The 22946-nt window shown below is 37.4% G+C and overlaps 1 protein-coding gene and 1 pseudogene across 1 annotated transcript in view; both read left to right on the top strand.

Annotated features, from left to right (window-relative positions):
- The window catches only part of panx1a (pannexin 1a), a 32344-nt gene extending 13351 nt beyond the window's left edge, over nucleotides 1–18993 (top strand). The window contains exons 2-5 of the mRNA XM_069890816.1: nucleotides 5138–5274; nucleotides 11290–11507; nucleotides 13536–14212; nucleotides 16156–18993. Of these exons, the coding sequence (XP_069746917.1) occupies nucleotides 5138–5274; nucleotides 11290–11507; nucleotides 13536–14212; nucleotides 16156–16274 (1151 nt within the window). The 3' untranslated portion in view covers nucleotides 16275–18993. The remainder of the gene's footprint in view (nucleotides 1–5137; nucleotides 5275–11289; nucleotides 11508–13535; nucleotides 14213–16155) is intronic.
- Nucleotides 3940–4068, top strand: LOC138740188 (U2 spliceosomal RNA; annotated as a pseudogene).
- Nucleotides 18994–22946: the final 3953 nt, after the last annotated feature.

Below are 22946 nucleotides of genomic sequence, written 5' to 3'. Positions count from 1 at the left end.
GAATGAAGGAAGGAACAGAAGATCCTTTGGTTATGCAGAAGAAGCAGGAATCTGTTGAGCCAAAATCTCTTCCAATTGAAAAGATTTTTGTGAATCTTGAATCTAAATTATCTTATACAATGCAGGGATTATCCAAGATTATGACTGAACTTGGTACTAGGTTTAATACTCTGGTGAAAATACATTCTCAACAGATGGCTGAGTTTGGAGCTTTTAAGCTTGAAGTGAGAGATAAATTTAATTCGTGTGAAGAAGATATAGACGAAATACGGGATCAAGTTTTTGATGTGACCAAAATGGTCGAAGACTTACAAACTCAAAATAAAAATTTGGTGAAAAAGATTGATTATTTGGAAAACCAATTCAGATGGAACAATATAAAGATTATTGGTTTGCCGGAAGGTATGGAGGGACCAGACCCAAGAAAATTTTTTACTGAATGGATTCCGCAGGTGCTGGGTCAAGAACATTTCCCGGAAGGTATAATACTGGAACGTGCTCACAGAGCCTTGCGTAGAAGACCTATTTCAGGTCAAAGTCCAAGACCTGTTTTGGTTCTTTGCTTGAATTATTACGACAGAGAAATAATTTTACGAGTGGCTATTAGAAATGCACAACAGAGAAAATCACCCTTGATGATTCAAAATAATCGAGTTTTCTTCTATGCGGATTTGAGTCAAGAAGTTATGTTCCAACGACGGAAATTCAATCCTGCTAAAGAGTTGTTGTGGAAGAAAGGTTACAAGGCAACCTTTAGATATCCAGCTGTTTTGAAGGTTTTTCAAGATGGTTACCAACCAAAGTTCTTTGATTCTCCAAAGGAAACTATAGCATTTGCTCAAGAGCTGCCAATTACTCAGTTTCAACAGAGACGTAGTCCGCCGCGATCTCTAAGGAGACGAGATGGAAGAAAAGAGCCGTGCTCCAAGAAGGAATGGTTGTAATGGTGACTCGGCAGTTGGAGCTGATTAAAAGAAGAGTTGTCCTTTTTTTTTTCTAATGTTTTTTAAAAAAAAGGGATATTAAATAATGATGATGTTAATTTAAGATCAAGTGAGAGTTGGGGGAGAGAACTGGATAGGCACTATTTCCTGAAAGTCATCTGCTACGTGTAGTTATCTCACACCCATTTTTTTTTGGGAGTTACCGCATTGCGCGGTTTAGACGGGAGGGGGTATTTTTAACCTCCTACCCATTTTTTTTCCTTTTTTTTTGTATTATTAGATTAAAGAGTGAAGGGTTTTTTTTTGTTTAAATATAAAAAAAAGCATAAGAAAGTATTTGATTGTTTAAAAAAACTAAAAATTGATGTGTATTTTTTTGTAAAATTTATTCAGTAGATAAGGAATATCTGAAATTTAAATGTGAATGGGATGGATAAGTTTTTTTAAATTTTTTCTTTAACTTTAAGGTGAAAGGAGTGGTAATTCTGGTGTATATTATTTTGCTATTTTAGTTATAGAATGAAGGGAATAATGGTGAAAGTTATAAATTGAATTGTACAATTCTTAATGAGGCTTGAATTTTGTTTGTGGTTTATGCTCCATTTGTTGAAGATATATATTTATTTTAAATTATAACTCTGTATAAATGTGATTTTTATGCACTGTGTGTTGTGTGCACACCGACATCTGGAGAAATGCTGTTTGATCGGGTTGTATGGGTACGGTCATATATTAATTGAAATAATAGTTAAAACAAATGGAAAGAAAAAATGCATTAATTTTTCTGTAAAAGCCCATAACTGCAGGCCTGGCAGCATCTGTGGAAAGGAATAGTTAATGTTCAAGATCAAATCTTCAGAACTGGAAAAGAGAGAAATTGCCATTCTAATCAAGGTTCAAGATTCAATTTATTGTCATAGTAATAAAATAGTGTCCCATTACATGAAATTCCCTTTTGCCTGCTGCAAGGCAGACAGATTTGTCACCAGCAGAAATTGCATAGTTGTCTCTTACATTTCTTACTGTCAGAGAAAGAGAAGCAACAGAGAGTCCCTCCAGCGTCATTGAGTGTCCGTAGATTCACCTCTGAGGCTGCTGCGGCCACTCAGAATCCGGTCCAAACCATTGGCCACCTGAACTCCAGATCCGAACCTCCGAAGTGGTCAGGCACCCTATAGTGCCCTCGGTACCTAATCACAAATGAAGCACGAAAGTCTGCAGATCTGTGATTGTAGTAAAAGCACAGAAGTGCTGAAGGAACTCAGCAGGGCTCACACAGGAGGTAAAGATGTATTACCAGCATTTTGAGCTGGATCTCTTCAAGGAATGGGAAGAAGCAGGCAGTGCCTGAATAGAAGAAATAGCAGGGGGAGCAGTACAGACCAACAGACAAAAGATGATAATTGGGTATGGAAAAGAGGCCAGGAGAGCGGAATGGTGAGAAATGATAGGGGAAGGGAGTGGTGTTTGGCTTAGTGAACGCAGAGCTGAGGTAAATGAGATAGAGGGAAAAGGGAAGAGAGACAGTTAGAGGAAAGGAGATATGGGCGAGGAAAGCGGTGGCTAATGGAAACCGGAGAAGTCAATGTTAATCATGTTGGAGGGTGCCCAGCCCATGCAAATTTGCAAGCAAAGTGTTGCTTCACTTGGAAGGACTTTTTGGGGGCATTATAATCATGCTCAGGAAGGCCCAAGAAATAATTATTTCCTTTAAATAGTTATCAATTTCTATTTGAAAGGTGTTGTTTCAAATTTCATAGGATGGTGATTACAAATTTAGCATGGTGTCAATGTCACCTCATGGCAGAAAAGATGGGATTTCCATGCATTCATTAACAAAGGTGGAAATCCTGAAGTTGGTTTCAGTGATTCACTCTTGGCTAACAGGCAATGTTGCCACCTGGGGATTCAGAGAGAGAACAGGACGATGAAGGGTTTTTAATCATCAATGGTCCTGGGCCTGGTATAAGGAGAAGAGAAGTACAAAGGGGTTGGATCAGTATTTAGATCTTTTCTAATCAGTCTAAAAGGGACTGAATTCAAAGATGTTCAATCTTTTAATTCTTGATAATCTTGCAATGTCAGCTTGCTATCACATATTTTTCCTTACTTTTGAGCTGGGTTAATTAAGGCCATTATTCTCCATGCAAAGGTGCCTTTGCATCTTCAGGGGCACTCAGAGTAGAAAATTGCACCACAGAGAATCCTGCCAGTGTTGCAATGTTTTTGTTATGGGAGAATTATTTCAGATAGGTCTGTGTCCTTTATTTTCAAAGTCAACAACATGTACCCAGAAAAATCTGCTCCATTTTGAACCTGCTTTGACCTTCTTTCAGGCAGTCTTTCATAATATACCTCTCTAGATATTTTATTTAAAGAGGAAAGCTCCTTGTGCAATTTCAGATTATTGCAGTAATTAGATGTTCTGTATCATGTAGTTCTTAACCCTGCCTCCAATGGGAACAGTGTTTATTTATCTACGTTCTCTTCACCCATCCTGGTGTTGAATATCTATTAGATTCCATCAGAATTTGCCCTGTCCAATAAGCACAAAACTCTTTCATAAAGTCTATTCCATATTTACTAAATTCCTTTGACTCTGGAAGTATTTAAGTAAACGTTTTTGCAGCCTACATAAAATCTTTACCGCTTTCTTCAAGTGTGATGCTCTGAACTGGACATAATATTCCAGGTATGGCTCAACTAGTGCTTTATTAAGGTTCATCATTATTTTCTTGCAATTCTAGTCTGCCTTTATTTCTAAAACAGAGAAACCATTATCCCTGGTCTAGCAATGAGCAAGGTCTAGCAAGCCAACTCTTAACATTCGTATAGATGGTCAAAGTAGCAGTATAAAGCTGTATCAATCACAAAGAAAAGAAACCCATGTTCTTCATTAAACATTTTTTAAAATTTGTCCAGTCACCTTTACTGAACCATGTATCTCACTAATAAATCTCTTGTGCCTATTTTAGAATTCTAGAATAAGAAATGCATCGCTTCTCGGCCTTTTGGCTAAGATCAAGTGTAGAATAAGAAATGCAACGGTTTTATTGGCAACTTTGGGAGACTCATTTTTTCCAGTTTGAAAAAAAGTTTTTTTTAATATTATTTCCTATTATTTTATAATCATGTAGTTACATTTTCTTTTGTTCCCGAAGCTTCAATTTGGATGATCAATTACAGCCTGATCAGCTGACTGCAGGGATTCCTGCACCTAATTCATGTTTATATGAGAAACATATTAGATAACACTTCATCACCCACATTTCAGAAGTGCACTCGACCATGTAACTGCACTTCCTTCATTGACTCTGTCTGTTATTCACCAAAGCTTATTAAATCATTTAGACACAGCTTGATTTTTAACAACTCCATGTTGACTTTCTGTAATTCATCCACACTCATAGTTTCTCAAGCTTTACCTATTAGCAACATCAATACATTTATCTGACCATTGTTTGAACAAGGAGGTAATGTTCATGATTTTTCAGTTCGTGGACACTACCTAATTTTTGAAAGATTATGGTCAGGGCCTCTGCAGTCTCCTTTCTTCTGTCAGGAATTTAGGAAGCATCCCATCTGGACTCTTTCAAGGCAAATAACCTTTGCAATATTTTCTATACATCAGCTTTTAGCCCTTCCAGAAATTCATCTGCACCTTATTACTTTATTGCTACTCCATCAGCATTTTACTTCTTGGTTAATATTAACTAATATTGAAGTTCTCATTTAGTAAATAAAGTACTCATTTAGGGCTTTAGGGCTCAGGCCCTAAACTTTGACTCCTTATTGCTTTACATGGGTGCTGGATAACCTGCTGAATTTCTCCAGCAATTTTCTAAACCTACAGATTTTTTTAAACAACCTTCTCAAAAACCTGCCCCTGTACCTTAAAATGTTTGAGTATGTGAAGTCATATCCTTTGTTTACCAATAATATGGCCATTTAAATAATGTTGGAAACAAATCACTTATCCACTGTTAGGTCAGATGTTACAGCAACCAGTTATATTTCCCTTAATCATTTGGTATTTGGTAAAAAAACATAGCAGCAATTTGAAGTAGCCCTGTTGTTTAAAATTAGTGCAGATATGAGAAGCGACTGGTGGATGGATCATCTTATAGTTCTATTTTTTTTCATTGTACCACTTGTCTTATTCATGTTTACAAATTTTTGTTCTTCTATGATAGGTACCCAAATCTCTTGTTTCTCCCCAAGTTCTTTCACCTGGCGGCAAGCAGCTTACGTGGAAGCTTACTGCTGGGCCTCATTACATCAGCCTTACCAAAAGAATGATTCTGAACGATTACCGCTGTGGCTTCATAAGGTAAAATGCATTTTCCAAGGCCTTCTCTTTTTATAATACAGTAAAAGCCCCAGTATCCGGCATTATGTGGATTGGTAGATGCAGGATAAGTGAAATTTATGGTTGCTTGAGATTGTGTGATTGGTGAACCAACCAAATTTAAACAATTGTATTTTTTACCTATTTATTTTCTGTGATTTTTTTTTCCCTCTGCCAGTTGCTTGAATTCCAGTTGACAGGGATTTTACTGTACTGCTACATTTCTATTTCAGAATGGCTGTTGTGAGCAGAATGCGTACAATAAAATCTTAATGAGAAATCCTAGTATGATTATTTGACTAGTCAGTACTACTACTTCTTATTGGCTGGTATCTGTTGTTAGAGCACTAGATGGGCTTACATCTGTCAATAAAAGCAGCTTCATCATTTGGCAGAGTTACAGTCCTCAGCTATCATATTGGTATCTGTTTGACAATAGAATTTCAGATGCAGATTGCCCCTCTGTTTTGTTGTCTTTTAACTAGGGTTCGTAGACTTGCCCAGAGATATTTAATTTGCATCTGGATGAGCAACAAGCTGGTGTCAGGTCTTTTCGTATGACTAAGAAAAGCATAAAACTGCTCTCTGCTGAGGCAATCAATTTTTTTTGTACTGACACATCATTCTATCAATCTCTTCATGAGCTAAAGAAAACAAACCTTCCCAGACTTTGTTTGGATCAATCCAAATATTTACTTTGCGACAGGCTAACCACAACTTAATTATTATCCTGTATTAATAGTTGTACAGTTTTGCCCTTAACCCTTCACATATTATAACTCTGATTATATACATTTGTATATTCTTTATTAATTAACTCCATGCTTAATGTTTGTAGCCTAAGTTTTAACATGAATGGTCATTCTTAACAGTGACATTATTCTAGTATCCACTGCAGAATTCTTCAATCTGTATGCAGTGAAAAAGGTACCAATTGCTACTCTGAGTATCATGCATATTTCTGGTCACCCAGCTATGGGAAAGATATTATGCTGGAAAGGATGGAGAAAAGACTCATGAGAATGTTACTGGGAGAGGTAGGTTTAAATGAGGAGTGACTGGATCAGCTGGCATTTTTATCCCTGGAGGCTGAAGGGTAACTTCATAGAGATTTAAAAAATAATGAGGAACATAGATAAAGTCATGCTTTTTGTACAAGGGTAGTAGCATCTAAAATTAGAGGCCATAGATTTAAAGCAGTAGTTTTGGAACTGCCCCCCTAAACTCACTTTCCACTTTCAGTAATTCCTATGCCATAAGTGCTATGTGATTAGTCAGAGATTGCTTAAGGTGGTTTGTGTGTGGGAAGGGAAGGTTGAGAACCATTGGTATAGACCCAATTGATACTGAAATATTTTGTTTGAGAAAAAATTGTCATTGGCCAATTTCCTTTGGAGTTATGAAACTGCATATAATGAGTCAATTTAGGTACGATTAAAACAGTGCAAACTTTTTTCCCCACTCACTTATCACCTTATGCAATCCCTTACAAATCACAGAGCACCTATGGCAAAGGGAATCCCACTGGTTTAGAGTGATATTGGCTGAACACAGGCAAATGGGAACTGCTTAGAAAGACAAATTATTTGGACTAAAAAGCCATTTTCTATGTAATAACCCTCTTTGCAATATGTCCGTGCCCTTTCATATCTGGGGCTATGCAATTACTTATATCCACACTTGTTCCTGCATTAATTTTAAACTACAGAGAATTGTGAATGCAGCACAAATGATCACACAAACCTCCATCAACACCTCCTGATGCCTCAGTAAAGCAGCTAAAATACCAAATATCATCCCATCCCACTATACTCTCTTCTCCCCCCTCCTGTTAGGAAGAAGATTCAAAAGCATGGAAACATGCATGACCAGATTTAAGGACAGTTTGTTTCCCACAATTATCAGGCTATTGAGTAAAAATAATGTTGAAAAAGTGAAACTGCATATGCTGGAATCTTGAAAAATCAATGAGCTACTGGAGGAACTCAATGGATCAGGCACTATCTATGGGTAAAAATGGTCAGTAAATATTTTGAATTAGGACCTTTTACATTCATACATACATAAATACAGCATGCCTGTTCAGCCCAGAAGCCCATGCCGCCCAAATATACCCAATTGACCTACAACCCCAGTACATTTTTGAACGGTGGGAGAAAACCAGTACACCTGGAGGAAACCCACAAAGACATGGGGAAAACGTACTGTTACAAGCCCAGAGGTCCCATAAACCCAGCAGCAATAGATATTCACCAAGACAAATGATTACTTAAACAAAAGTTGCTTTTAATTATCTTTAAACATAAAAACAGGATCAAATTTTAAAGTATAACTATAAACTAACCTAACAACCCCCTTCTAATTCTAAGTGCATGAGTATGTAATGTGTGTGTAAGTTCAGAAAGTTCTTGAATTCACAGTCCAATCTCACTTCTCAATCCTCCAAATTCACTGGTTGCAGGTAATTTTTATACAGGGTACAGAATGTAACATTTATGTATTTCACCAGGCTTTGGTGCTTGTAAGATAAATGTTTGCTGCTCAGGAAGGTTTTCAGAGAGAGATTTGTTGTTCCCGGATACCCACAACTGATTCCTTGTCGAAGAAACTTGCCCCATTAGGGTTTTCCAGATGAGAACCTCTTTATTTCAGGTCACCACAGAGTTCCTTTTCGTTTCTCTGATTTCAAGTGAAACAATAGACAGCCAGTCCACTCCTCTTGTATGACCCCAAGTACTTTGACCAGGCTGAACTAAGCACTCACAATCCATCTTCCAAATGGGTTTTTTCCACAAGCTTGCCAGCTTATCCTGTTCCAGTCGTTGCTGCTGACTGTAAAACTGCAGAACTGATCTCTCTCTCAGAGAAAAGCCTGTTTGACTCCCTCTCTGCATATAAAAAACCGCATGACCCTCTTAGAACAGCAAACAGCACTCTCAGACAGTCTGTGGCTCCGAACCTACTCCTCCAAGTTCTTTCATCTGTTACTTTACAAAACAACAATCCATTAGTGAAATCTCTTGGGTACTCACTAAAACTTTTGCAAAGGCTCTTGCAGCCAGACTGTCCAGCTTGAGCAGAGCTCCAGTATTTTATGTGAGATCTGTTTTGAAGTGTTTGAATGTGACCTATACTAAAAAAACCTGCCTCAATCTATCTCCCAAAAACATAACTATAATCTGTCACACCAAAGACATGGGGAGAATGTACAAACTCCTTAAAGACAGTGCCAGCTTCGAACCCAGGTTGCTGGTACTGTAACAGCGTGGTGCTAACCGTGCCTGGCCTTTATCAAGATCAAATGAAAAAGTGGGTGATATTACATATATGAAGTGGGAAAATGGCTGGTGATGTGTTATGGTATTAGACAAAAGATTGGAAAGAAGGAGGGAGAGGGATGGAACTAAATAAAAAGGTAACAGCAGGAGGTAAAAAAATGTTGGCGACCCTTGGAAACAGATAGAGGTGGGGGTTACCTAAAATGAGAAAAAAAATGTTCATGCCATTAAGTTTAAGGTTGTGCAGGAGAAACATTATGTATTGTTCATCAAGTATGTATTGATTTATGGCCGAGAGAATTTTAGCCCAATGTAGGTTGCAGAAGCTGCAGACTCTGCTGTACCTTCTGGTGTAATATTGATATCGAGTACCTCGACGTTAGGGGTGTGAGCGCTCCAATGGATGTTGAGGATGGAGCGGAGACAACGCTGGTGGAAGCGTTCTAGGAGCCGACAGCATCGAGTCCACGCTGCTGAAGATCCAGCTGCGCTGGATGGGTCACGTCTCCAGAATGGAGGACCATCGCCTTCCCAAGATCGTATTATATGGCGAGCTCTCCACTGGCCACCGTGACAGAGGTGCACCAAAGAAAAGGTACAAGGACTGCCTAAAGAAATCTCTTGGTGCCTGCCACATTGACCACCGCCAGTGGGCTGATAACGCCTCAAACCGTGCATCTTGGCGCCTCACAGTTTGGCGGGCAGCAGCCTCCTTTGAAGAAGACCGCAGAGCCCACCTCACTGACAAAAGGCAAAGGAGGAAAAACCCAACACCCAACCCCAACCAACCAATTTTCCCTTGCAACCGCTGCAATCGTGTCTGCCTGTCCCGCATCGGACTGGTCAGCCACAAACGAGCCTGCAGCTGACGTGGACTTTTTACCCCCTCCATAAATCTTCGTCCGCGAAGCCAAGCCAAAGAAGAAAGAAAGAAGAATATTGATATACTAAATGTTTAATGATATTATTCATAATGTGATGTAAACTGAAAGGCAATTTAAGTGTATCTACTAAATTCATCAATGGAATGTAGATTATTTCTCCTTGGATTTCCAGTCACCTGCAAGGCATCTTCAACTAACTACATCACTAGCCTGATTAATAGTTCACAGTGGATTTTTTCTGTGTGCTGTAACACTCATGGGTTCAGGTAGACTATAGAAATATATTGACATTTTTGGGATTACATTCTGATAACATGTTTGACTAATGCTGATTAAACTTGGATTGTTGAATATATAATTTTGTTCTCTGAGACCTCAAATGGGTTCAGAATTTTCCAGTTGAATTTAATTTTGCTGATCTTTAAATGCAGCAATGATAATTTGGGGAGGATTGGCCTTTTGCTGCTTGTATACACTGATTGAGTGCAAAATAGCCATCCAGTTACTAGAGCATGGCATTTGGCATGCTGTGGAATGTATCAATGGGTCATACCATTGCTTAAATTCAATTTTACCTCCTTTATCTTTTAATATAATGTGGTATTGAACTTTGAGTGAATTTGGGAGATAGCCTTATTTTAGAGCAAGAAGAAGTCTAATATTTTTGTTTTGTGGCCTTTTTTGTGCACTAATCAGGAATTCCTTGTTCAGTTTAACAAGCTTTCAAAATGTTTGTATTTTAATTCAATGAAGCAAAGAGTTTATTTGGATACACAGCAAATAAAAATAACCTTGGCTGACAACCATTTTTGCTATGTTATTTGATTGCCAAGCCCTAATTGGAAAGTTTGCTGTTAATGTTTGAGCAATTTAGCCATCCATTATGTATCGCCTTATGAGGCCTGATTTCCAAAGTGAGAGACATCTCATAATCTATTCTGATCCTCTGTCATTGTGCTGTGTTTTGATGTTATCTGCACTTTCGGGCAGGTGAGCAGAGTACCAACAGGAAGTGAGTATAAATCTTACCTTACATTTTCAGATTGGAGCCTGATGATTTAGAAAAATCACTGACATCTGAGCAGGATTCCTGTTAGTAGCTATCTCTTGGTCAGAAGAGATCTGTGCATGTGATATTTAATGATGCTTTTTAGGTTTTGTGAATTGCTAAGAGAAAATTAAGCAAAGTTGGGGAAGCCAGTGAGAAAATCAATTGTAATGAGGTTGTCACAGGGGGTGTTGAGCACAGTACTCCCAGACCCTTCTTTAGATCTGAGGACAGAAACATGTCTGTTTTCACTGAGTTGTCATGATGTTTCATTGTTGTGCACAACGCTGACCAGCAGATTGGGGGCATTGATTGGGATGTGAGGAATTGGAGATGGTCAGGGAAAAGCAGTGAAACATGCATGCCAAGTAAAATTCAATAAGCAGTGTTAATCATATTGTAATCCGGACTTGATCTCACTGCTCATGCCATGTATCTTCCACCTCCATGTGAAGGACCCTGATTTAATTCGTTACAGCGAGTTACAACGCTTTGAAGTGTTTTTTCTCTTTCCCTCATTTTGTTTTGTTCTTATAAAACATTTGCTGGAGAATTCATTAGGAAGTACAAACCAGCTCAGAACTGCAAATTGGTTTACTTCTGATGAAACATCAGGTTTTCAAACTCTTGTTTGTTCCTCCACAAATGCTGCCTGACCCCCCCCCCCCCAAGTATATCTATTCTTTTCTATTTTTAATTGCAAATTTCCACCCTGTGGATTTGTTTGCTTTTTGAATTTTCTTTGCTTAGTGTTCATGTAGCTGAGGTTTCCTTATTCTCTTTGCAGATTTTTCCATACATCCTCCTGCTGGTAGCTATTCTTATGTATGTTCCTGCCTCATTCTGGCAGTTTACTGCAGCACCAAGGCTATACAGTGACTTAACTTTTATCATAGAAGAACTTGATAAGGCCTATAACTGTGGAATCAAACTCGCACAGCACATTGTCAACACCAGTGGATATGATGCAAGTAGTTGCTTTGAGCCCTTTGAAGAACAAAGTGGGTATGTACATGAGAAAAGGATAATACTTTTATATGGTTGTAAATATTGTGATGATCCTATACCTGTGTATTTCACACTAGAAGTTTCTCGATAGTTTTGGTAACTCCTACGAAGGAAAGCTACAATTTTCAGTTACATTAATTATCCTTAATTTCACCTTGAATTGCCTCAAAATTTATTTATTCCCTCAAAATGCCTATGCCCCTTCAATAGTTGCTCACATCACATTGCATGATCGAGGAAGTTTGGAAGCATCTAATTGTATTAACCAGGACTGAGAGAAGTTAGCGATTGACACATAATATAGTAAAAACTCTGGTATCTTGCACCTATGGGGATTGGTAGATGCTGAATAAATGTATTTTCCAGTTGCTTGAGGCTTATTCTTACAATGCCAAACTAATATGCCTGCATTAAGAATAAACAGTTTAAAATACAAAAATATTATACTGTACTCACACTGAATAAACTTCACTTGCATGAATATACAGTATAAACCTTGAACCATTTTACTTTATTTTTAACATTTACCTATTGCTACATCTGTAGGTTTCTACCCCTTCACAGAACCGACTAGCAAAAACATTATAGATAATTAACCCCCCCCGCCAAGTTTACAGATAAAGCCTCTGACCAGAGCAGCTCTTACCAAGCATGGATAAAAGAAAATAACCCTACTGGTGAGCAGCATCAGCCAGCTCTTCATCTTGGGCAATGCCATTGCTGTTCCACACAACTTTATTCAACAGCCGGTACGAGCAAAGCACGAGTCAAATTACTAACTATGTAACTTAGCAATAGTAATTCTGAAGCTATTGGATTATTATTATACATTTTGCTCTTAAATAGCCCACTATAAAACCTACCCATTTTTTTCAATGATTTCAACCTCTTGCAACTTAATGAGTTTGGTGGTTCCATCAGATTACTGATCGTGAGGTAAAGTATCAAATGTACTAATGAAGTTCCAGTCCCTGTTGTATTATCATAAATACTATGACCACTGTTTTCTGCAGTGAGTAACCCTTCCACTAAGGTACAAGTCAAGTGTGTGACGGAATGCCCATTTGCACCCCAGCAATACTCAGTTGCATCATACTATTATTCAGCATTAGTCAGTTGAAAATACTTTTATTCTACAGTGAAAAATAATAATGATCATTTCAAATAATTTTGCTTCACCTTGAAATTTCAACCAGAATGACATGGTTTCTGGAGCAACTCTCCTTATGGAGCATTGCTGGGCAACCTGTTCTAACTTGTCCTAAGGGTGCATAAACATGATGGTTCTGGGTCAGTGTGGTCTTTTCACCAGTGCCGAATGGGAGATGTGAATTTTTTATCACCATCTAAAGCACTAGATTCAAGATTCCTTTATTGTTATTTAATCAAGACAGTGCAATATTACATGGAATTTACATTTGTCTGTCGCAAGGCAGAGAGATATGCCATTGGCAGAAATTGCCTGAGAGTTCCCTCAGAGTCCCCGAGTGTCCGTAGATTTGCCTCCAGCATTGCCACTGCGCCTGCAACGACACAAGAGTCCAGTCCAAACAATCAGCAGCCTGAGCTCCAGATCTAAACCTACAATACGATCAGGAAACCTTCAGCACCCTTGAACTCTCTCTCATTACGGTTCCAATACCTGGTATGCCTTCAACAGCCTGGTATGAATCCCCCAAATGCAGTCCCAAGCAGCCCAATACCTGTATGCTTAGTGACAGAACCTCTCCCTGGTCTGCTGCCGTGATGACCATCCCATGGGTCATCTCCTCTGCTTGTCTTTGGTGCCTTAGATCTGCATCATTCTATTTCACTTTGTGGAGAATTAATTATTTTGCTTGATAGAAGTATTCTGTTTTGTTTAATCATTTTTGATACTCTCATCTCTGAATAACATCTTTTCCTGCATGTGATGCATTGTTTGCCAAAGGTAACAGTAAAATTCTGAAATAATATGCAGATAATGTGAAGAAATCTTTGACTTATTTTAAGTGGTCTTTATTTAAAACCTTTTTTTTCACTTAGTTCCAAGAAGAGAGACAACTTTTATCCATTTCCTATTGTGGAGCGTTATTTGAAATCAAAGGAAGACTCCTGCAGCATGTTGGCAATGTACCTTATCCGCAAAGTCCTAGCTCTCACTTTTCTCATTTTTGCCTGCATCTACTTGGGATATTATATTTCTTTGACACTCCTTACAGACGAATTCAAATGCTCAGTCAAAATTGGCATTTTGCGAAATGAAACAAGCATTCCTGAATATTTTCAGTGTAAGCTTATTTCTGTTGGAATTTTTCAACTTCTGAGTATTGTCAACATTGTTATATATATACTACTCATTCCAATCACAGTATATGGCATGTCTTTTCCTTTAAGAAACAATCTTGCTTTTCTGAAGGTCTATGAACTCCTGCCACAGTTTGAGGTGATATTAGTTGATGAAGGTTGTTGGAATGACTTGGCCCTCTACCTTCTATTTTTGGAAGAAAACATCAGTGAAGTAAAATCACATAAATGTCTTAAAGTGTTGGAACACATCCAAAGAAAGGAATTGCTACAGCCTCCATCGGTGGCGAATATAATGTTGCCTTTAATAGCCTTGGGTCAGGTCAAGTGCGATATGATGGATGGTCTGATCAGAACCAAGAAAGCAGGGCAGAAATCAGAGTCTGACACAGATATGAATGCAACACAACTGAAAGGTAATATTTTTGACCATTATACTTTTTCTGCACATTGTCTTCTCTCATAATGACTGTTTGGATTAAAATAACAGAGAAATCTAATAGCAGTGCATTCATTTTTATGCATAAATATATTTGCACTGGTTGAGTGGCGCCTTAAGTTTCTTCCTTTTTTTGTGTGAGTTGTGATCATCTCTGGCAGTGTCAGCCTTTATTCACCATCACCAATTTCCCCAAACAAAGCAGACAATGAGCCACATCCTGGGACCATCATAGTCTATGGGACGCTTGTGTTTTGAAAAGATAGATAGGGGTGGCAATGTAGTTTTAATTTGGAAAAGTGCCTTACTGGAGGTGGTGTTCCCATATTAATGACTGCTATTGTACCCTCTGATGTGGAGAAGGTAATAAAAGAGGGGCTTCAACTAGAAGGGAACCATGAATAACTTAAAGAGAGCATTAAATGAAACAAATAAGCTTAAAAATTGGTAGAATTAACAGCAAACCTGATGATGGGGACCATGTTAGAATTCAGCAAAAGAGGGACAAAAAAAAATCATCAAGAAGGGTAAGAGCGAATAGAATTACAACTGTTCAGAAATACAAAAACAAGTTAGGAGTTACTAAAGATATGTAAAAAGGAAAAGGTTGTCTAGGATGAAATGTAAAACATCTTCTATGAATATTAAGATTGTCTACTGAAGTTGTATTGTCAGGAGACAATCTGTTCCTTAAACATAGAAGGTTAGGGATGACTAGAAGAATCCAGATTGATAGGTGTTTGCCCCATATTGTTTTGTGGGTAGGAACAGAATTCAACTGGAATTGCAGGGGAGGCAGTGCTCGGCTGATGCTTGTGAGGAAGGTATATCGCTTTCTGCGATATTAATGAGATAGGAGGGCTGATCTAGTCTCTTCGCCTTATTTCTCTGTTTATCTGCTTATTTGGATGCCTCAGGATGGAGGTCTGAGAAATAGAAGGCTTCCAACTGAAGTGACCTCCATTTCCACTGACTTCTCACTCCGGCTCCTCTAAATCCAAATATGTGCGCTTTGACCATTCACTCTCATCCTCCTTCGTTGTTCTCTGGAGTACAACACTTCAAACCACTTTTTTGCTGGAAATATTCAGTAAGTCAGGCAATAACTAAGATGAACAAATATCCCATCAGAGAAAAGAGGAAACTTTTTCTGGAGGGAATTCGTGGGGAAGAAAAGGCAGCAAACTGATAGTAATTAAAAAGTAAAAGTTGCAGATGGTGGAAATGTGGAATAATATCAAAAATTACAGGAAATCCTCAGCAGCCATACATGGGAATTAGAAGTAGATTGCCTTCTAGGCATCGCTACATTCATGCTCACCTGTGTCCAAGATTTCTGCTTGTGTCTTTCACCTTGCTCTGATGAAAGATCATGGATAAGAAATGTTAATTCTTTTTCTCTCCTTACCTGCAAATATTCTCAGATTTGTTATTATTTCTGGTTTCCAAAACCTTTTTCTTTGGATTTCAAACCTTTTTCTTCCTGACCATCATGAATAACAAGTTCATTGATTTCCAGCCAAAGTTGTGTCTGAATTTTTCTGCTTGCTTCTGAAACCTGTTCTTATTTCAGCATGTGCAGAATGCATGTGCTGTGGATCTAATCTTACTTGTGTGGTCACTAATTTTTCACAGGATTAATTTCACATTTCTAATTGTTTTCAATTTCATTTTGAATGATGTAATGAAGAGTTACACTCAAATATTTAAAACAAAGGTAGACTAAATTCAAACTTGTTTCCTGGATAAATTTAGGTATCATGTCAAGTGAAATTTATTTGGGACTTAGAGGAGCTGAAGCCAAAAATCTTTAAAGTGAAAAATGTAAATGAAACCTCTAAAATTGAATTATGCTTGTCTTTTGAATGTTTTTCTTTGTTATACAGAGATGTAAACAGGATTTTCCCCAATTGTTTCTAGTTATAACTAAACCAGAATGTGTGGACAATGGCACCAGAGCTGCTGATGAAGAGCGAGATGAGAACTCGGCTGTAAGACAAAGATTTCTGGAATCTCAAATGCACATTTCAAGTTGTTAAGATATATAGAATTTGGCTGTATGCATTCTATTCCCCAAAAAACATATCCTCATCATTCATTTGTGTGACCAAAAACTGCAAATTTATTATGTTTAATGTGATGCAACTTTATTCTATTTCTTAATTTAATTGTTTAGTTACTTGAGAGTATTCATTCTCAAAATGAATATTTCATTATTTTTGCATTTTTCACATTTTTATGTTTACTTTATCAATGTTTTAGTTATAATATTGAAAAACCTCAAAAAAAAAAGGCAATTTGGCAGACCTGGTTAAAGTTAATCAGGTAATGGAGACCTTAATTCCACACAGTTAGTGTAATATTTAAAACTGTTTTAATTTTTTTTTACTGACGTGAATTAAATTTTGTCCTCTCTAACAGAGGATGTTGGATAGATGATGAGTCCTTGGCTTCATGGTAGAAGTTCTCCCACACAAATAAATAAGATGAGATGTTGACTCTTACCTGGAAGAGTCTGAGCTGAAACTATATGGAATATAATTGCTTTTCCAGTAAATGGCTCAAGAATCTCTCATATAAGGCTTGAATTAGGCTCTTCCAAGGGAAACAACAACAGATGAATTACATTGTTAATAACGTAGAATAACAAATACATTTTATATAGGTCAAATCTAGATGCTGTATAATAAAATTTACATTGGATAGATTTTGGTGATGTTTGAAAATTTTCACATCTATTGATTGTGAATAGCAGGAAAATAACAGCTGGTGACTGCAGAATGGAATGCCTATGTGGTTAATAAATTCTAGTTGCTGTGGAATTTCCCCAACAATTTTTTCCATGAAATTTTATCCCATGAAGTATCTATTTCTTATGCAGTCATGTTTTATTATCTGTGATTAGAACCAATTTAGTCATGGTTTACAAAGAGGTTGTCTCAATAAAGAGCTTTCCCATTGATATAGTTGCACAGATTGGGATTTTCAAAACTGGAAAATACTATCTTGCAGCAGGGAAGTCAGTGCTTAAAGAAAGGAGGTTCCAAAATCTTAAGTACATTGAACGTCACAGATTTCTGCATCAGCAGTATTCCTATTTTTACTAAATTCAGATTTGCAATTTCTCTTTTAATTTTCAAACATAAAGGATTATTGTGGAATTTTCAAGAATGAAGAATTTAGAGGAAAATATGCAAGCAGTTTTCTACTGAAGTCATTTGAAATTCTGCAAGCATTTTTCTAGCTTTTTAATTATTCTTTGTAATGATATTTTAATATTTAATTGTAGCAGAACTTCAAAAACATGCACAGCTGATAATAATAATGGCAATGAGTGTATTGCCATATACATTGTACAATATGCACCAACATTTTTACATGTTGCAGCCAAACAGGTACTTTATTTTAAAAAAATCTACAAAGGCAACAAAAAAAGTAAAACACAAAAGTTTGTCGACCATGTGGTTGAAGTAAAAACACTATGCTCGAGAAACTCAGCAGGGAACTTTATGTAGCAAAGATAACCAACGTTTTGGGCCTGAGCCTTTCATCAAGAAATCACATGTAGGAGAAAAAAACGAGGAGAAAGAGTCCTGGAACACTTACTTTATAAATGGGATGAAAAAACTGATGCACCACAACAATTTACCAATACTACATCATATACCAAAAACATGGAAAAGAATAGATCTGGAGCAAAAGATGTTAGATTATAAAATATACTAACATAAAACCCATTAATTCCTTTTACAAAAGACAATTTTTTTTTAATAGAATGGGCGAGAAAAGGAATTAAAAGAATAAAAGATTGCTTTTTGGGAAATAATTTATTAACATTTGAACAGTTAAAAGACAAATACAGAATATCACATGGTACAATATTTTCATACTATCAGTTGAAAACTTATTTAAAAGAAAAATTGGGAACTAGCTTAAGGTTACCTGAGAGTAGCTGATATGAATACTTAATTACAGACACAGCGGTAGTAAAAAAAAATCACAAATATGTTCAGAAAATTGAAATACAAAGAAAATGATGAAGCAATGTACAAACCTAAACAAGGTTGGGAAAAAGATTTAAAAATACAAATAAGGAACGAAACATGGGAGGAACTATGTACAGGAACCATGAGTAATACAATAAATGCTCAATTTCATATGATACACCACACAAGTTAAAAGAATGGAATCCAACAATATCGGACAGATGTTTCCGTTGTAAACAAGATATTGGAACAATATTACATGCAATTTGGACATGTGCAAATGTGAAAACCTTTTGGGAGGATTTAAACTTAATATTAAATAAAATTACAAAAAAATAAGATACCAGAAGATCCAGAAATCTGCCTGTTATACAACAGAAAAGACAAAAAAAATAGGCCTAAAATTAGACAGGATTCAAAAAAGATTTATTATGATTGCACTTGTAGGAGCAAAATAATGCATAATGATAACTTGGACATTGGAGGCATCCTTAAGAATACAACAATGGTACATAGAAATTAACAAATGTATTCCATTAGAAAAAAATATCTACAATATAAAAGACAAATATACTTTATTTGAACAAATTTGGAAACAGTACATAGAATATACTAGAAACCACTGATTTCAGGCATCCATCTCATAAAAAAGATAAGCTACAAGTACGAAAAACCTTAATATGGAATTTAGGACAACACAATTTCTTTTTTTTTCTCTTTTGTATTCTTTTATTGTTTATTTATTTTTCTTTTTTCTTTTATTTTTACTTTATGTTATGGGGTGGGGAGGGTGCGGGAAAGGGGGAAAATGTCACTGTGTATATTTTAATGATGAGTGTTTTTATATATTATTATTGAAGTTGTTCACAGTGAAGTATTAAATAAAAAATTATAAAAAAATAAATCACATGTAGGTAGGCCCCCAAATGGGAGCATCAAAACAGTAGATTACTCCCATAGATACACAACTGAAATATTGCTACAGTTGATGATTCCCTCAGATACACAAGTTTCAGTTGATGACTCCCTCAGATACACGTCAGAGTAGATGACTCCTACAGATACACAGGTTGCAGTAGAGGACTCCTGCAGATACGCAAGTCATCTACTGCAACTGTTGCTCCTGTTGTGCCTTCTCTAAATCGGAGAGACTGGGATATCGCTTGTCTGAGCACTTTCATTCTGTCTGGAGCAGTGTCAGGGATCTCCCAGTGCTAAGCATTTCAATTCTGCATCCCATTCCCATGCTGGCATACCTGTCCATGGCCTCATGTATTGTCCAACCAAGAGCACCTGTAAATTGGAGGAGCATCACTTAATTTTCCCTCTGGGCACTTGTATTGGGAAGGGTTGTGGTGTTCATGTGACAGCACTGCCCCCTACCTAGTTGGAGGACACACCAGCTGCCAATTAAGGTTTGATTCCACCCCACCCATTAGTGCACACCTCACTGTTGGCTCCATGTAAATTACCTGGACTGCACTCTCCAACCTGGCCTTAGGCCAATGGCTGTTGTAATTGGATTAACCCTCCTGGCACTAAACCATTGGCTCCCAGTAAATGATCTTGGTTTTTCCCTCCAGTACTATAAAGGTGCCATGAGCTCTTTATTCTCTCTCTTTTGCCAGCTAGGCATCACCCTGCTTCACTCCAGGCCTAGAAATGTGGAAGGGTGTTGGAGAAACTGCTGGTAAGATGTGCACTGTTAAAAGGATTGGAAGTGTTTAATTAGTGTCCCTTGTAGCATAGAGCCGTGCCTGCACTGTGTCAAGGGGTGGTAGGGCATTGTAGTGATTTTTTCTTGATCATTGTATGTACCAGTTCATTGTGTGTATGAATTTTGCTCCCATGCTATTTTCCCCATGTTTGTTATTAATTGTCCACGATTTCTTTTCCACGGTTGCTGTAAACTCTGTGTGTGTGTGTGTGTGTGTGTGTGTGTGTGTGTGTGTGTGTGTGTGTGTGTGTGTGTGTGTGTGTGCGCGTGTGTGCGTGCGCGCGCTGCATCAGTTACCATTTCCCACACTTGTCTTTTGTAAATAAAATCCTTCCCTACTAAAATTGTGTTTGGAGTCCTTGCCTTTGAGACCTACCAAATCTGTTTCCTCACTCACAACAGCACTCTCCAAATGCATGGCATTAATATCAACATCTCCGATTTCTGCTAGCCTACTCTCTGTTCACGCTCTCTTCCACATTCCTCTGTTTTATTTCCTCTAGTTCTCCACTCCCTTTATTCACAGAGCCAACCCCCTTCCCCCTGCTTGTTGGTGTGCCCTCCCTCCCTTATCTGCCTATTGCTTCCTGCTCCTCTCTCCACCTTTTTGTTAGGGCAACTGCCTACATTCTGTCAAACCTTGATGAAGAGGCTCAAGCTCAAAACATGGGTGATATCTCTTTATCTTTACCATATAAAGGACACTGACCTGCTGAGTTTCTCCAGTATTTTGTGTTTTTACTAAAACAACTACAAAAGTTTACTTTTAAATATTTGCTCTAATATACAGCATTAAGTCTTCTAAAAATATATGCATTGACTCTGTGATAGATTTTTAAAATTAAGTTAAAATGCACTAATGTGCTTAAAACAAATGTGAAAACAACTTTATCTTCACAAGAATTTGAATTTCTATTCCTCTTGCTATTCCTGAACTGCTAAAATGTGAATTAGCTGTAACTCATTCCATTTCCTTACAGTTGGTAAGTATTTTTTGATTCCTGTACATGACAGCATTTTGAGGGGTGGGGTGGGGGCCGACTTACTCACTTCTTGTTCTAATGAAAGATAGTTCTTAATTTCAATTGCAACCAAAATTTGTAGTACAGCTGCATCCTACACCTAAAGTGTTTTATATACATAGCTAGCTCTTGTTAGGTCTGCTTTGTTCATGAATGAGTGAGACAAACACCAGGCTGAGTCGAAATCAGGGTTCTTTGTTCTTTATTACCGGATTGTAACACTTGCGACTAACCATGTTAGTCGGAGAATGCATTCTGCCGTTATCAGCAAAATGGTGATTTTTTATACCCTTGGATATGTGCTTAGAACATCATCATATCATTACTTGTCCAATGACTAAAACTGTTGCTATCCTTTCCCTGCTAGCTTCCTGCCTCTCAATCCATCAATGTCTCTCTTATCTTGTAAGTACAAGGATGCATTCACATCTTGTTACAGCCCTGTACATTCCCATCTCATGATGTTTTACCTAACAGGAGTACAAGGACACCTCCCCTTCTTGTTACTGCCCTGTACAGGGTAACTCCCTACACATTCCCATCTCATGATGTTTTACCTTACACTCTCCTACTGCATTCCTGGCATCATTAATATTTTTGGCAGGGTGATGAAACAACTGCAAATTAAAGATTACCTGGACTCCTAACAATTGCCGAGGAAGCAATTCGGAGAGTTTAGACTTCAGTAAAAGTGAGGATTTCTTGCGAGATCAGGTCTGGAATGTGGACAGGAAACATTTTATTAATTTCATTTGCTTAGCTGCCTTCTGCCCATGGGAGAGGTGCCAACATGCCAACGACATGCATTCTTCATGGGTGGCCAAATCGAATCGTAATGATGCTTGTCTGAGAGACTTTCTCTGAACCTTACAGATTCCCCCCCACCCCCTGCTGAAATGTTGGTTACCCTTTATTCCTAAAGATGCTGTGTGATCTTTCTCCAGCATATTTGTATATTGCATTCAACCCCAGCTTCTACAGACTTTTTTGTTCAACTCTTACAGACCTTAACTGGATCATTTCTTGCATAAGATAGCAATAAATGTTGCCCCTGCTCTTATCTCCCAATTCCCTGAAAATCTTGTCTGCTGATTCTAGATTATAAAAATCATAAAAATTTGTGTATTATTGATTTTAATATTTTTGTAAATAAATGTAGTTTGCTGTGGAGCATTTTGTGACTGTTATAGTTAATACTGTGTTGCCCATCACAATTAATATGCTTGTAATGTTAGCTCTTGTACGAGGTTTTTCTTTGTTTGTTCCATGTACCTTAAAACTGCATTTTCTTGTTAAACTTATTCCAATGACCAGAACTTATTTACTGAAGCTGTGTTTATGAAAAATTATATTGATGAGGATGAATTTTTAAGTTCACAGTAAATGTCATATTAAAAAAAATCAATCATTTCATATTCTCAAATAAAAATGTCCTGCTGCTCCTTTTTATCTACTTGTTGGTTGAATCAATGTATAGCACAATTACCACAAATGGACAATTATGTTGGTTAGGGTAGAATATCATATTACAACATCTTGTATTCCTTATTGTCTAGAAATACCTTTGGTTGTAAGCATTTGTATGAGGAACTCCTTATCAAATTCACTGATATATTTTGAGCTGATACCTGTAAATATATTCCAGCATTCGCATTCCTAGTTATTTCCAATAATGATTGAACTAGTTGAATTTTAAAGCAACAGGCCAGCATGCACTGTATGCACTTAGTCTTTCAAAAGACATTATACCCCAAAGAACATTACAGCACAGTACAGGTCCTTTGGTTAATGATGTTGTGCTGACTTATATAAACCTACTCAACAATCTAAACCTTTCTTACCTCAAACCCATAACCCTTTACTTTCCTTGCATCCATGTGTTTGTCAAAGAGCTTTGTAAATGTCCCTATTGTACCAGCCTTCATCTGCATTCCAGGCACCCCAACTACGCCCTATGCAAAAAAACATACCTCTTGTGTCTCTCCT

This window comes from Narcine bancroftii, chromosome 7 (genome assembly GCF_036971445.1).
Source record: "Narcine bancroftii isolate sNarBan1 chromosome 7, sNarBan1.hap1, whole genome shotgun sequence".
Taxonomy (NCBI): Eukaryota; Metazoa; Chordata; class Chondrichthyes; order Torpediniformes; family Narcinidae; genus Narcine; species Narcine bancroftii.
The sequence above is the reverse complement of the archived record's forward strand: the minus strand, read 5'-3'. Positions and strand labels throughout refer to the sequence as shown.